This window comes from Trichosporon asahii (assembly GCF_000293215.1).
Source record: "Trichosporon asahii var. asahii CBS 2479 unplaced genomic scaffold scaffold00038, whole genome shotgun sequence".
NCBI lineage: Eukaryota > Fungi > Basidiomycota > Tremellomycetes > Trichosporonales > Trichosporonaceae > Trichosporon > Trichosporon asahii.
Genome location: NW_014040886.1, coordinates 130,387 through 144,998, shown reverse-complemented (window position 1 = coordinate 144,998; position 14,612 = coordinate 130,387). Strand labels below are relative to the sequence as shown.

The 14,612-nt window shown below is 59.5% G+C and overlaps 7 protein-coding genes across 7 annotated transcripts; 2 read left to right on the top strand and 5 right to left on the bottom strand.

Annotated features, from left to right (window-relative positions):
• Positions 1-1,364: 1,364 nt before the first annotated feature.
• On the bottom strand, positions 1,365-3,811 carry A1Q1_00939 (homocitrate synthase; the record flags this gene model as incomplete). Its single annotated transcript, XM_014325562.1, has 3 exons — positions 1,365-2,542; positions 3,061-3,112; positions 3,647-3,811. 3 exons carry the CDS (start codon positions 3,809-3,811, stop codon positions 1,365-1,367), a joined length of 1,395 nt encoding a protein of 464 aa, XP_014181037.1.
• Positions 3,812-4,805: 994 nt separating this feature from the next.
• On the top strand, positions 4,806-7,628 carry A1Q1_00938 (uncharacterized protein; the record flags this gene model as incomplete). Its single annotated transcript, XM_014325561.1, has 5 exons — positions 4,806-4,845; positions 4,897-4,955; positions 5,051-5,155; positions 5,197-5,778; positions 5,835-7,628. 5 exons carry the CDS (start codon positions 4,806-4,808, stop codon positions 7,626-7,628), a joined length of 2,580 nt encoding a protein of 859 aa, XP_014181036.1.
• A 500-nt stretch (positions 7,629-8,128) lies between these two features.
• Positions 8,129-8,460, bottom strand: A1Q1_00937 (uncharacterized protein; the record flags this gene model as incomplete). The annotated part of the gene is made up of 2 exons (XM_014325560.1): positions 8,129-8,203; positions 8,257-8,460. The coding sequence occupies 2 exons, from the start codon at positions 8,458-8,460 to the stop codon at positions 8,129-8,131; spliced, it is 279 nt and encodes a 92-aa protein (XP_014181035.1).
• Positions 8,461-8,917: 457 nt separating this feature from the next.
• On the bottom strand, positions 8,918-9,264 carry A1Q1_00936 (uncharacterized protein; the record flags this gene model as incomplete). Its single annotated transcript, XM_014325559.1, has 2 exons — positions 8,918-8,992; positions 9,046-9,264. The coding sequence occupies 2 exons, from the start codon at positions 9,262-9,264 to the stop codon at positions 8,918-8,920; spliced, it is 294 nt and encodes a 97-aa protein (XP_014181034.1).
• Positions 9,265-10,317: 1,053 nt separating this feature from the next.
• A1Q1_00935 (uncharacterized protein) lies at positions 10,318-11,934 on the top strand (the record flags this gene model as incomplete). The annotated part of the gene is made up of 4 exons (XM_014325558.1): positions 10,318-10,456; positions 10,501-10,832; positions 10,921-11,291; positions 11,349-11,934. 4 exons carry the CDS (start codon positions 10,318-10,320, stop codon positions 11,932-11,934), a joined length of 1,428 nt encoding a protein of 475 aa, XP_014181033.1.
• Positions 11,935-12,116: 182 nt separating this feature from the next.
• On the bottom strand, positions 12,117-12,624 carry A1Q1_00934 (uncharacterized protein; the record flags this gene model as incomplete). The annotated part of the gene is made up of 2 exons (XM_014325557.1): positions 12,117-12,209; positions 12,325-12,624. 2 exons carry the CDS (start codon positions 12,622-12,624, stop codon positions 12,117-12,119), a joined length of 393 nt encoding a protein of 130 aa, XP_014181032.1.
• A 417-nt stretch (positions 12,625-13,041) lies between these two features.
• On the bottom strand, positions 13,042-14,270 carry A1Q1_00933 (uncharacterized protein; the record flags this gene model as incomplete). Its single annotated transcript, XM_014325556.1, has 2 exons — positions 13,042-13,893; positions 13,962-14,270. 2 exons carry the CDS (start codon positions 14,268-14,270, stop codon positions 13,042-13,044), a joined length of 1,161 nt encoding a protein of 386 aa, XP_014181031.1.
• Positions 14,271-14,612: the final 342 nt, after the last annotated feature.

The window sequence follows — 14,612 nt, the reverse complement described above, 5'->3', positions numbered from 1 at the left end:
CTCGGCACAGTCTTCCCCAAGCGCGCCGCAGACATTGCTAGTAAAGCACTGATGAACAGGCTTACGGGTTCGTGTGCGCTCACTCTTGGGTCATGTAAGCCGCACCCAAGCCGCGAAGCGTAGAAGGCCTGTGGAAACGTGTTCAGTGCGGAGAATGGCTGTACATGAGCTCTGACTTTCTATCACTGGCCTGCTCAGATCTGACTTACCAAGACGGCCTACTCTTATCGAGGGAGTCTGGGACACCTCTATCCCGTGAGGGTTCTGTGTTCCGGAAAGAGAGAGGGTGAGGTGACATGCTGAGGGGAGGAAAGGACCTTGCGCCATTTCTTTCCCCGGGCGGCGGGGCGGTGTTGACCAACCTCAGTATCCAAGCAGCACTGGGGCGCCGGGCTCTCAAGCTTACAGGATTGTCCTGGCGCGGGGGTGGTCACCGCATGCGGTTGCCTTGGAGCTACTCGACCAGCTGCTTATTCCGCATTCTTCCCCACCAACGACCACCCGAGCGCACGAAAGGAGCAACAAAACAACACTCACCTTCCAGTTGCTGGTGTTGCTGAGGAAGTCCCCCCACCCCAGTCACATGGGCCGTGCTTTCTGCTCTCTGTCGCTCGGAGAAGGAAGCAGGCTTGCTGTCAAGGAAGTTATTGACAATGATGCTGTCGCTTTCTCCGTCTGCTGCTCCCTCTGCAAGTTTCCGTCGTTCCTTGCCATGATCCTCCATGCTAGGGATTATCGGAGAGATGGGGTGGAGTTCAAATTGATACATACACGCAGTATCCAATCCCGACAACGACGCGGTCAGCGAGCCCCATTGCGTAGGCCGGCTGACAGCTGATGGATTCCCTATCTGAGCATATGTCAGCAAAGGATGTATAAGAGAGTGGTCAACTACTCTTCACAGTCACAGACCTAGTGTCCATGGCCAAGAACCACGGAAATCATGCTGTGACGGTCACCTTCGACGTGTGTGTGGAGTGCGAAGGCAGTCACGCCCCAGGCTCCGACCCTCTCTGCCCACGACACCTGGACCACTATTCGAGCAGCACGTGACGCATGAGGCCACCGGGTAGGGAACGTACACTGTAGAACATGCCCACGTCAGTAGGGCACAGTCTGGAACGCTTGGCGTCTGTGTTCGAGCAGGAAAGATCTCAATTCATGGGCGGCACATGGAGTAAGACAGTAAGGACATCACTTACAGTCCGACCGATGTGTTTCCTCGTCAATCTGGCATTGTGAGCTCACAGCTCACGATCGGTCTCGCCAACGTTGCATCTGCAGCGGGTGGTAAATCATATTGTAGCTCATATCAACAAAAATGCATTTATACACGATCCTACGTAGCTAAGCTCGCTGCTGCTTTACTCGGTCCTGGGCCTCTTGGCGGCGCTGCCGTTAGGAGAGACGTCACGGGAGGCGTGCTCCTCAAGGAGACGGTCGAGGACCTCGGGCTGGCCGACCTTGAGCTTGCCCTCCATGACGGCGGTGTGGTAGACACGGAGGATCTGGTCGACGTCCTCCATGGTCTGGGTGCGGACGTCGGCGAGCTCCTTGATCTTGGCGGTGGCGTCCTTGATCTGGTCGTCGTTGAGGACGAGGTTGAGCTGCTCGACACGCGACTTGACGGCGTTCCAGCCGGTGAGACGGTGGCCGATCGAGACGTAACGCGTCATGCCGAAGTCGGCGGGGTTGAGGATCTCGTACGTCGCCGGGTTGGCGAGGATGGCCTTGGCGTGAATACCAGCTTTGTGGGTGAAGGCGCAGAAGCCAGTGATGTAGTTGTTGAACGGGACCTGGATCTCGACGGCCTCGGCGACGAGGTTCTCGACCTCACGGAGCATGGGGAGGTTGTACTTGCCCTTGACGAACTCGGGGTCGGCAACCATCATGCGCGCGATGAGACCACCGAGCGGCGTGATACCGTTGCGCTCACCGATACCGAGGACCGAGGTGTCGATGTGGGTAGCACCGGCCTCGAGGGCGGCGTAGGCGTTGGCGATGGCGCATCCGGTGTCGTTGTGGAAGTGGCACTCAATGTCGCACGAGACGACACCACGGAGGGTACGGACGAGCTCGTAGACCTGGCGGGGGTCGGCACAGCCGACAGTGTCGGCAACACCGACACGGTTGACACCGATCTTGTCGACGGTGCGGTAGATCGAGAGGAGGTCTACGAGCTCCGAACGGAACGAGTCCTCGGACGAGAAACGGATCTCAATGCCCTTCGACTTGACGAACTCAATAACCTCAATGGCGGTCTTGGTGATCCAGGCCATGTCCTTGCCGTGCGAGTGGTCACGGAGGAACGACGACGTTCCGATGACGACGTCGACACCGTCAACACCAGTCTCGACGGCGATACGGGCGTCGTCCATGTGGCAACGGATGTGGGTAAGGATCTTGGAGCGCTTCAGGCCGAGCTTGCAGATAGCCTCGCAGTGGGCACGCGACTCGGGCGAGGCGGCGGGCGAGGTAAGCTCGATGTAGTCGACACCGAACTCGTCAAGAGCCTTGGCGATCTTGATCTTGGTCTCAAGGTCTGCAGTGTCAGCGGTAGTTCAAACGCGGGCAGGGGGAAGGGAGCGAAAGAACTGCTGTTGCTGAGTCGGTCTGCGGCCAATCAACCTTAATGCTGTGTGTCGTGTCACACGAGTCGTGTGAGGCCGGATACACAACACAGGGTGCCCAGAATAGCAAGACTGACTGTTCTTGAGCCAAGAGAGGAGAGATAAGATCCTTTTCTCCTGGCTCCAGAGAGTCCCGACGTTCTAGGATGCTCATGGCTTCACAGACAAGGCAGGGAGAGGTGCAGAGGGCCGAGAGACGAGCGAGGAGCCACAGTGCGTTTGCGAACTGTTCGCCCTCTCCGCCACACCGAACTTCCTGGACTTCTAACCCAGATTAAACCTTCCAAACGCATATTCTGGCGCCTAGAAGCCTACGGCTGAAGTGGGGGAGGTCTGCGGTAGACCCCCAAGCCGTTCGCTACCGTCTGGGACCCGTTTCTTCGACTTCGGACGTCGTTTTTTCTGCTTTCGTTTGTCGGGGAAAACTAACCGAAGAAGGCGTTCGCGAATTGCTCGCCCTCTCTGAGCGTGCTCTCGATGATCTGAGGGTGTCAGAGAACGTGTTGGAAGGAGTAGAAGATGTGTAAGAAGAAGGACGGGTGGTGTGGGGGTGCCACGGGGTGGAGGTGCCACTTTGCTGCGGCAGTGCCACACTCGTGCCACGCCAAGCATGTGCACGCGTTCTGGGCTGCCCGGCGTACGTGCATGCGCTGCTGGATGCACGCGGGAGCATGCATGGGGTGGTGTAGAAGGACGAAAGGCGGTCGGAGGGGCGGGGCGGAAGTGAAGTGACGGTGGCTTTAAGGCCACAACACCGCACACTGGCCGCCCACTCTGGGGCCACGGCGGAATTGCGTTCAGCACTCGCCAAGTCGAGCCGCATGCACGTCCGCCGACTCGCGGATTAGACGCAGAATGCAGACAGGACAGCGAGCGCTGCACAGAGACAGCCCAAGCACCTAGCATGGGCCATGTTTGGTCCTCCCGGGTGAGTCGCAACCGATGACGGTGACCGACCGTCCGGCCGACTCCACCTCCACCCGAGCGCACGAAAGGAGCAACAAAACAACACTCACCTTCCAGTTGCTGGTGTTGCTGAGGAAGTCGGAGGGGCGGGAGTAGAAGCCCTTCTTCTCGCCGTGCTTGGGGCCGTCGTTGGTCTTGACGGCAGCGCCGAGGTCGACGGGAATCATCTCGGCGTCGGCACCGTTGGTCTCGGGGGCGGGCTCGTGGGGGCACATGGTTGCTGTGTCGTCAAAAGTAGAGGGGGGGATGAAGTGTCAGAGGTTCGCTCGACAGACTGGCTGGGAGTGTCAAGCGTTTTTGAAGAGTAATGAGCGGTGACGAAAGTCGTGGTTCAAACTCGAGTCGGTTAAGCCAAGAGGCCAGGCAGAGGCCGCCGCTGGTCGTTAACCTGAAGCTTTTACTTTGCGTGCGAGTCAGAGGCTTGCTTTGCCTGCAGAGCCAAGGTGAAAGTGCGGCTTACTATGAATTAACCGCGTAATACAGACCGAATGCCGGATCGATTAGGGCCGACGAGTCGAGAGCTAAGCAAAAAAGTTCGAAATGATTAGTGACTCATCCGCCTGCGGCAGGGATCGGCCAATCAGAATACGCCGAGCGGCCGGAAAGAAGCTCCGCCACGCGCCACGAGTCACCCACGCTCTACATGTCCGGCCACACCGGGCGGAGGCTGCGGGCCCTGCGTCACAGCCTACAGGGGGGTAGCGTAGTCCGACGCGGGGAGAGGCGAGTCTGGCGCCTGGCCAACCGACGCTCAGGCACGCCCCAGTGGCGATTTCTTTTTTGTGCGTTTCGCATCATTATTCCCACATTCCACAGACCAAACGATTAGCAGGACAATGGCGCGCTGTGTGGTCCCCCCACTTACAGCCTGATTGGCCACTCGCTCTCGCCTCAGCGCCTCCTCAGCCAGCTACCTAGCTTGCCTGCGCGCGCCTCACTCACCCAGCCAGTGAGCCTGTGAGCTAAGGAACCACCGCTGGCACTGGCAGCTGGCAGGCACTGACATCTCGTCAACTTCGTTCTCTCTCCATCTTCATCTCTCTCTTACGACAACAACCAAGTACGAGGTAGAGCATCACCAGTGTCGTCGCCCATCCGACCTAGCTCTCACCCTCACCCTTTCTCCTTCCCTCGACGCCTGTTCCCTCTCCTTTATAATACGTCTCTAATCATCATCACCAGGCAACTCAAAAGCATCGCTCTGTAAACATGGACGCCGCCACCCTCTTGACGAACGCTCTCTCAGAAGGTACGCGCATACCGAGCACTCCCCGAGACACTCAGCTGACCCCCCGCTCAGACGCGAACACCCGTAACACCGCTCAGCAGCAGCTTGAGGCCGCCGAGCGCGACAACTTCGTGAGTTGGCCTCCCAATGTTTTGTTTCTCTTGGCCAGGGTCCAACCCCACCTACCCTATGGTAATTGACGTGGTCAAGCGCTGACAACCTATAGCCCGCCTACCTGCACACCCTCGCCAACGAACTTGCCAACGAGCAGGCCCAGCCGCATATCCGTAATGCTGCCGGTCTCGCTTTCAAGAACGCTCTGTCGGCTCGTGTATGTGGTCATGCGAAATTTCAGGTACTGACTTGCATCAGGACGTCGTCAACCAGCCTGCTCTGAGCGACCGTTGGATGGCACTTCCTGAAGATGTTCGCACACCACTCAAGCACACTCTTCTGCAGACCCTTGGCTCCCCCGTCCACAAGGCTGCTTTCGTTTCCGCCCAGGGCGTCGCCGCCGTTGCCGCCATCGAGCTTCCCCGGGGACAGTGGCCCGAGCTCATCGGCCAGCTCCTCGAGTTTGTCGGAAATCAGGAGAACACCGGTCTCCGTATCGCCACCCTCCAGGCTGTTGGATACGTTTGCGAGGTTATCCAGCCTCAGTACCTGTCTGCCCGCTCAAACGAGATCCTCACCGCCGTTGTCCAGGGTGCCCGCAAGGAGGAGCCCAGCACCGATGTCCAGGCCGCCGCTATCCACGCCCTCTACAACTCGCTCGAGTTCATCCGTGACAACTTTGAGCGTGAGGGAGAGCGCAACTACATCATGCAGGTCGTCTGCGAGGCTACCCAGAGCCCGTCGTCCACCGTCCAGGTCGGCGCTTTCGAGTGTCTTGTCCGCATCATGAGCTTGTACTACGAGCACATGGAGTTCTACATGGAGCGTGCTCTCTTCGGAGTAAGTTCGACGTCTACGACTTCAACTAACGCCAGCTCACCATTGCTGGTATGAAGAACCCGGAGGAGCCCGTCGCTCTCCAGGCCATCGAGTTCTGGTCGACTGTCTGCGAGGAGGAGATCGAGATCGCTATTGAGGCGCAGGAGGCCCTCCAGTACGGCGAGGAGCCCGCCCTCGAGTCCAAGCACTTTGCCAAGGCTGCTCTTCCCGAGATCCTTCCCGTTCTTCTCGAGCTCCTCACCCAGCAGGATGAGGACGCTGACGAGGACGAGTGGACCAAGTCCATGGCCGCCGCCGCCTGTCTTGAGCTCCTCGCCCGCAACGTCGGTGACGCTATCGTTCAGCCCGTCGTTCCCTTCGTTGAGGCCGGTATCCGCCGCCCCGACTGGCAGGGTCGTGAGGCCGCTGTTATGGCCTTCGGCTCCATCCTCGACGGCCCCAGCTCGCAGACTCTCGCTCCCCTCGTCAGCCAGGCTCTCAGCACCCTCATCGGCATGCTCCAGGGTGACTCTGACCTTCACGTTCGTGACTCGGTTGCCTGGACGCTCTCGCGCATCACCGAGCTCATGCTCGACGTCGTTGACCCCAGCATGCACCTCCAGAACCTCGTCACTGCCCTCGTTCTTGGTCTCCAGGGCACTCCCCGCATCATCAACTCGTGCTGCGCTGCTCTTAGCAACCTCGTCACCCACCTTCTGCCGGACGCCGACATTGTCTCCGAGGACGCTCCCCCCACCTCGCCCATGTCGCCGTACTACGAGGGTATCTTCAAGGCCCTCATGCCCGTTTCGGAGCGCCCGAACAATGATAACAACTGCCGTGCCGCGGCCTACCAGACCATGGCTACGTACATCACTTGCTCCGCCGCCGACACCCTCCCTATCGTGGACCAGGTCGCTGCCGCCATGCTCGCTCGCCAGGAGTCCCTCATCGGCATGGAGAACCAGCTCGTTGGCATGGACGACCGCCAGAACTGGAACGACATGCAGATCTCCATCTGCGCTCTCCTGCAGTCGTTCATCCACAAGTCGCCGGCTCTCGTCATGCCCTACGCTGACCGCCTGATGACCAACCTCCTCACTATCCTTTCGTCCTCTGGCAAGCACGCCGGTGTTCTTGAGGACGTTCTCGCCACTGTTGGTGCCGTCTCTGGTGCCCTCGAGGGCGGTTTCGTCAAGTACATGGAGGCCTTCTCGCCCTTCCTGTTCCAGGCTCTCGGCTCGTACGACGACTACCAGGTCGCCCAGGCCGCTGTCTACTGCGTCTCCGACATCTCGCGTGCCATCGGAGAGCAGCTCACGCCGTTCGCCGAGCGCATCATGGTCGCTCTCATTGACATTCTCCGCTCCCCCGCTATCCAGCGACAGGTCAAGCCTACCGCCATTACCGCCATCGGAGAGGTTGCCCTCGCTATCGGCCCTGCGTTCGTCCCGTACCTCGAGACCACGATGGGCATTCTCAGCCAGGCGGGTTCGACGGCGGCCTCGACTACCGATCTTGCGCTCAACGAGTTCGTTTGGACCATGCGCGAGGCCATCGTCGACGCCTTCATTGGCATCATGAACGGCCTCAAGGCTGGCGACCCCACGCCCTTCCTGCAGTACGTTCCGGGCATCCTCGGCTTCCTCCGCACGTGCCTTGCGGAGGAGGACCGCACCGAGGAGTTCGTCGGCGCTGCTCTCGGTCTCATCGGTGACTTCGGTGACACCTACAAGCAGGCTGTTCGCGACGACATCTGTCAGGAGTGGGTCCAGCAGGCCATCTCGATCGGCCGCCAGCGTGGTGCCTCGAGGTCATCTCGCACCAACGCCGCCTACGCCCAGAAGGCCATCAAGGAGCTTTCCAAGTAAACGCTTCTCCGGGAACATTCGACTCCGACTTTCCCAGTATACCCCTCGATACCCCGTTTCTTTTGCATCAATCACGACCTAACTTGAAGACCTCAGCAAGATTTGCATTGGCTGTCTGAGCCTGCCTCAGCAGTCACCGGCCGCGCCCTGCTTGTCCAAGGACTCGACATCGCCGCCTCATCACCTCATACGCAATCATCAAGTGCCACCACTTAGCATCTGCACGCGTGCAACCGATAGAAGGAAGAAGAAGGAAGCCGCAGGAGTAGTTTGACAGGACCCATCGAACCATTTGGTCACGGTTCCGTGCACGGGCCGGAAGCCCGGCCAAGAGTGATAGAGTGGTATCCCGTGCATGTCAAATGTCTTAGTGAACCGAGCGGTGCACGGGCGAAGCAAGTGCGAGGTGTGTGCATGAGCAAGCCTCAATAGCATGAGCGCAGTATACGAGACCTAACAGTCATCCGGCGAGATGCGGAACTCAAAGGTGCTGACGGCAGCTAAAGATCGCCCGCAGCAGACTCCATAGCCTTGCGAAGGTTCTGCCTGTTCCCGGCAAGCTGTGAACGGACCTGCTGCGCGGTCAGGCCAGTCTGGACATTAGCTGATGAACCCATCCGCAGCTCACCTCAGCACTGACAGCGTCAATGTCAGCGAGGGCGGTGGCGACACCGCGCTGAATCACGGCGGAAGCGAGTGCAGCGCGCGCAGCAGCGTCGATGCGTCCCCCGCGCTTGGCCTTGGTGCCCGCCTTGGTGTCGGGCTTGATGTCCTCGCCATCAGAGGAGAGCGCGGAGGGCTTGCGCTCAGGCGAGCTCGAGCGGCGGGGCATGGCTTGTGCTGGGCCTGTGCTGAGGCGCTGGGATAGATCAGGGATTGAGGGTATGACCGAGGATCTAGAAGTTGGGAACTAGGGTAGGCGGCTGAAATCGGTATGGCAGAGGCGGCGAATAGTAGCTGAGTGTAGATCTGGGTAGGTGTGAGGTGAAGAGAGAAGAAGTGTTCGTCGCTGGTGGGAACTGACGAGGAGGAAGACACAGTCGTGCCCTTGAGGCGAGACAGGTCCTTTGGAGCGCGGAGCGGAGGCATGCGACGGTGCCCAGGCGCTGATGGGGCGACGCTGTGTGCTCTGTCGTGCCGATCTGTCTGCAGGATCCCACCATCAGCGGATTGGGCCAAGCTGACCGTACTAACGACAGGAGGACTTGCACTCCGCGAACTCGAGTCCTTCTCGCTCACGAAGCTGTGGGGAGGAAAGGTCACATCCCATGCATGCCTGACCTCTATTCCTACTCCTCGCTAGTAGCTCCCTCCAGCACCTTGCGCAGATTCTGACGTCCAGGCTTGAGTTGGTTCCGGACCTGCTGCGCCGTGAGACCAGTCTGGGCGTGAGCTGCGAGCGAAACCGGCAGCTTACCGCGGCAGTAACGGTGTCAATCTCGGCGAGGGCGGAGGCGATACCGCGCTGGATTACGATCGAGGCGAGGACGGAACGAGCGCTGCCGTCGATGCGGCCACGGTACGCCTTGTTGTTCGATTGGACCTTGGGCTTGATGTTGGGCTTCGTGTCCTCGCTGTCCGAGGAGGGACGAGAACGCTTGCGCTCGGGAGAGCCTGAGCCGCGGGGCATAATCATAGGCTGGTTGAGATGGGTGGGTAGAGGATTGAGTCGACTGAAGAGTCACTCTATGAGTGGTGAGTGATGGGTGGTACTGAACTGGCCGGGGGCCGGGGGCATGGGATACTGAGAGCGGTGTTGTCCATCCTCAAGATGATGCAGAGGAAAAAATAGGGCGAACACACACTTCGCACTTGCGACGAAAGACAGATTCTAGTTTCGCAAGCCGTCAAGGAAAGTTGGGACAGATGGTGCAACGGGGCGAGGCTGCAAACCCGTGACCCCGCTGCCCCGATCAGCGTGCATGAGCGGAGATGACTGGACCGCAAGAGACGAGGGCGCAACGGTGAGACACGTCCTTCATCAAACGCAACTTCGTCCCTGCGCACTCCAGCTTGCGACAATTGAGAAAGCACTATGCAGCAATGTTCAACTTCCAACTCAGCAAGAGACGTGGACGAGTACCAGCCACAGCAGCATCGGTGTCACAGTCGATCAGAAGACCAACAGAAGGTTGCAGAAAGGCAGTCGCGTCGCTTCCACCACGTCATCCGCCACGTCCGAGCCTCCGCCAACGCTCACCCGCTACGTTCCACCAGAAACTCCAGTCGCAACAGCGCCCAGAGCAGTCCCCAACATGATCCCGCATATCGAACGTAACGAGCCGACAGCACAGCCCACGGACGTAAGCGGTGCCTGATGTCGCGCGCAGAGGACAAATGACCGACACGTCGAGAGAACAAGGTTGGGTGTGTGCCGTCCTCTCGCTGGCAGAGCAGCCGTCTTACACCCCGGAGCTTTGCCAGCAGTGCTCCCTTCCTTACGGTCGTGCTGGCTGCTGCAAGAGGCAATTCCGTCTCGACCCAGACTCTACGTCCACTCCGAGAAGGCACTGTTCCTTGCCCGCAGTCAGCGTTATTGCGGTCACGAGAGCCCGCGAGAGCGTCATGCTACCTCTTGTCATGCATCGGCTATGCACCACAAGCATGCTGGCATGCAGGCTCCATGTACTACAAAGCAGCATGTAGGAGGTCGATGTCCACTCCATTCTCCCTCCCTTCACAAGCAACTATGGAGAGTACCACCACAGTCGCCTCTTCGCAAGCGAGTACGGTTTGGCTGCTCCTGCACGTCGCTCTCGGCTGCGCGTCTGCCTTCGTGCTAGCCATCTGCGACTTCGCCGGAATGGTCCTGCTCGTCATTCCCAGGGGTGCGTGCTCTCGTACACTGCGATGCGCAGTCACTAACCATCAGGCCCTCACTACTTTGACTACGAGAAGAACAAGGTCATGTACATGGACGACTGGCATCGTATCTGGCGCACAGCTGTCCCCGTGCTGCTCTGCGCGATTCCGAACACGGCCCTGTTTGCACACAGCATCAGTGTGCTGACTGCGATCGTGCGGAAGCAGTGGGGTGCGCGAGCATTGCAACCGCGCTTTGCCGCCAGCATGCTGCTCGGGTGTGGCGCAGCAAGTGCCGTGACTGGCATTGCGCTGCTACAGTCGGTGCTCACAAACAAGCAGACGAGTATCGCGCCCGGATCAATCAAACCCATTGCTGTCCTCTATTCGTGCGTTGTTCAAGTGGGTGAAATCTGACTGCAGCCTGCCCATCGTGTTCGCTTTGGCCATTGTCGCCATTTCCATGTTAGGGCTGGCCATGTCAGCTCAGGAGCCATTGCAGCCTCTACGTGAAATAGACTTGAAAATGCCTTGGGCGCAACGCATGATCGAAGCCTCTGCCGTCAGGGTTGAACCTGCGTCGAACGACTTTGGAAAATGGTTCAAGGTCTTGGCCATCGGTGTTGGGGCCAGAGCCAGACAGTTTGGAAGCAATGTTGCGAGCGATTTCGCGAATCGAGACTGGCACATGCACCAGTCTTTCCCAACGTCGGAACTGCTGCGTACATTCAATTGGTGCCACAACCTCGCGCTCGCCACCGCCGGCGCCTTCTTTGCGGGATATGCCATCCACGCGCTCGGGGTCATGCTTGGGCCTGCGGTGCTCGTAATCGGTGATCTAGGCGACATCTTCCTGAGCTGGTTCGGGGGCAATGAGAGTGAGTGAGTCGGCCTGCAACGCTGACGGCTAGGAGTCAGGAGCGCGGCAATCGTCAAGGCAATTGATGCTGTGAAGGGTTTACTGAATGATGCGGACCGCATCACTGTACTCATGTCCACCGGGGCCATCACTGCCTACTGCCGGAAGTTCTCGCGGATGAGGCGCCGGACAGCCCGACCTGCCTTCCTCAGGGCCAAGAGAAACGTGCCTCTCCTCCTCACCCTCGAACTCATTCTTTACAGCAGCGTGCAAAAAATCCGATGGCCTTTGCCCAACATCGTGGGCTGGACGCTGAGGAAGGTGTGCCTCGTCGCGATCGGCATTGCCATGGTTGCTGAGCTCATGCTCGTGTTCCGCAGCGACGCACCGGATAGATGGAGCCTGGACGTGTTCAGCCTGGTCGAGGGTGAGGTAGCGCTTGACGAGGACGACTTGCTGCTCGACGCCAAGGACGAGGAAGAGCAGCTGTTCAGCATGGACGAGAAGGTCAGTGTCCTGGACGAGAAGCCGCCCATGGGCGGCGATGAGCCGAACGCCACGGCCCCGCTGGTCGATCTCCCTGCAATGCCAGCGCCCGCGGTACTCTCGAAGGTCCATGATGCGCCTGCTGGCAAGCGCCCCTAGTTGCCGTTGATCAATTAGCCAAAGTAGAATGGACTTCCAGATGCACAGTCATAATCAAAGGGCACGCATGCATCAAGCCTGCCGTTTTACTCGTTGCGAATTGAGCTGAGAACACCTGAACAGGCGGATGGGGCGGTGCCAGTATGTTTCAGGTGCGGTCTGGACTCTTCTCCTTCGGTGTCCTATTCCAGAGTCTCCGCCAACTTCTGCAGCTCCTTGCGCACGCCCTTGCGCGGATCCAGCTGATTGCGCACTTGCGCAGGCGTCATGCCCGTCTGAAGTTGTCAGCTGACCCTCACTCGCAGCTGTCTGCTTGCAACCCGTCTCGCAGCATTGCAGTGACTCTGAACCCAGCAAGGATGGCTGGCAGTATAGAGCGGCTCGACTCACAATCTCGGCACACTCAGCGTGGCTGGGAAGCGATGCGAGGCCGCGCTGCACGATGAGCGACGCCAGAGCCGCCTTCGAGCCAGGCGGGAGCTTGCCACTACCACCGGCCTTTGATGGGCTGGCACGCTTGGTAGGCGACTTGGTGACCTTCGGTTTGATGTCCGGCTTGATGTCTGGTTTGACGTTCGGCTTCTTGTTGACAGGTGCCGGGGTAGGCGACGGCTGGAAGTCTGAGCCCGAGTCGGCCGCCGAGTCAGCCGCTGAGTCGCTGCCAGAGTCGCTGCCGTGCTTGCGCTTCATGTTCGCTGCGGATGCGTGCGAGCCTAGGGAGTGGTGAAGGATGATGATGACCGCGGAACGATGTCTGCATGTGAGTGAGAGTGCGTGTGGGCGTTAACGGGGTCAGTTGCTGCTCTTGCTGGTCAGTCGCCCCTCGGTCGCCCGGTTGCGCCCTTGAGGGCGCAGGCGAGTGTCTACACAATACATGCCATCATGGCCCAGAGCTGATATTATAGAGATGACAACGTGAAATAACCTCTGGAAAAGAACGACACTGGCTTCTAGGCTTCCTATACTTCCTGACAGAACCCGACAGACCTTACCATGGGACGTGCGCGCGTGCCCAACTTCGCGTGGTCAAACCACGACATCGCAGCGGAGCGCCCGCTGCCACCCGTGAGCTGCCAACCGTGAGCTGCCTACTTCGCGGCGATCCGCTTATCGGAAGAGGCCCTTGAGCTTCTTCATGGTACTTCCACGCTTGAGGTTCGGAGCGAGGCCACCGCCGAGGTTGGCCTCGTTAAGGGTCTCGTCGCGGCCGTCGTAGCTTGTGTCGACGGGGCCGAGGAGGAGTTTTGCAAGCCACTCCTCGCGCGAGAGGGGCGACTGAGTCTTGCGCATCCACTCCTCGGCCTCGAGTTCGTAGCGCGACGTGCAGTCGACGAGGTCTCCGATGCGGCGGTCCTCGTCCAACTCACCCAGGAAGTCCTGGGCTTGTCTGTCGTTTCCGACCTGGGCGAACTGGTACGAGATAGCGTCCCTACCGTACCTCGTCTTGCGGAGCTCCTTGTCGGCCTTCAAGATGACATCGTAAATCATGTTGCGAGGCTCGCCTTGCGGCTCTCCGTCGGTGATGGTGATGAGAACGAGGGGCTTCTTCAGCTGGCCGCGCTGGGCGTCGCGCACGAACGGGTCCAGGATCTTGGCCCGCATCTGCGTTCCCAAGCGCGTGTTGTACTTGTACTGCACACGGAAGAGAAGGTCGTGCACCTGGTCAGCGTTGCGGATGTTCTTGCCGTTGAAGGGCGCGTTGATGAACTCGATGTCGATACCGTCGTCGTCCAGAAGAGCCGTACAGAATGCAATTTGGCTGAGGATGTTGTGCAGTTGCTGCACACGCTGTCCGCCCTCCATGCGCTCCATGGAAGCGGAGTCATCGACATAGATGACCACGTCAAACAGGGCGAGCTTCACAAGCTTGATGGCCTGGTCTAGCGGCAGGTTCCAGCGCTCGGCGATGTTCTCAACAGCCTGGACGGAGACGATACGCTCCGCAATCGCGCGAAGCTGCTGCTTGCTCGGGTAGAATGATGCGATTCCTTGCTGCTTGTCAGTCCTATCTCCGCCGATTGACTCACGTCTGCAACGCAGTACTCCAGCTGTCGGAAGATGTTTTCGACCGTGGGCCAATTACGGTCCTGTCCCGCCGGCACAGTCGAGGACGTCGACATCATGCGCGCAGCTGGCGGCGGAATCGACGGCGGCGCATAGGTGCCGGAGGCTACCTGCTGGTTGGCCTGTCCATACGTCGGCGGCGGCGGTGCCATGGGCGGCGGCGCATAGGTGCCGGAGGCTACCTGCTGGTTGGCCTGTCCATACGTCGGCGGCGGCGGTGCCATGGGCGGCGGCGCAAAAGAGCCGTCCTTCTTCTTCTCAGTCGCGTACATGGGTAGTTGAATGAATGTGGATGAAGGTGGCAAGGGGGATGTGCGGTGCGTTTGATGTGAGAAGTGGTGGATGGATGCGAGATGCACGAGGCGTGATGATGTTACCGACGAGGTCAGATCCTCAGGTCCCAATGTTTTAAGCTGGGGCCTCGATCAGCTGCGAACATGAGCCGCCGCTTGGCGCCGAGCTACCGAACGCCGGTGGCCGCTGGGCTGCGCCGCTGCTGCCAGGCCATGCGCGCGGTGCGCCCAGCCATCGTCTCAGGCTAAGCAGCACTACCATATCATCGGAAAGCACCGCCCCGTGCCTTGTTCGCCAACAAACGTGACGTGTACAGCAAG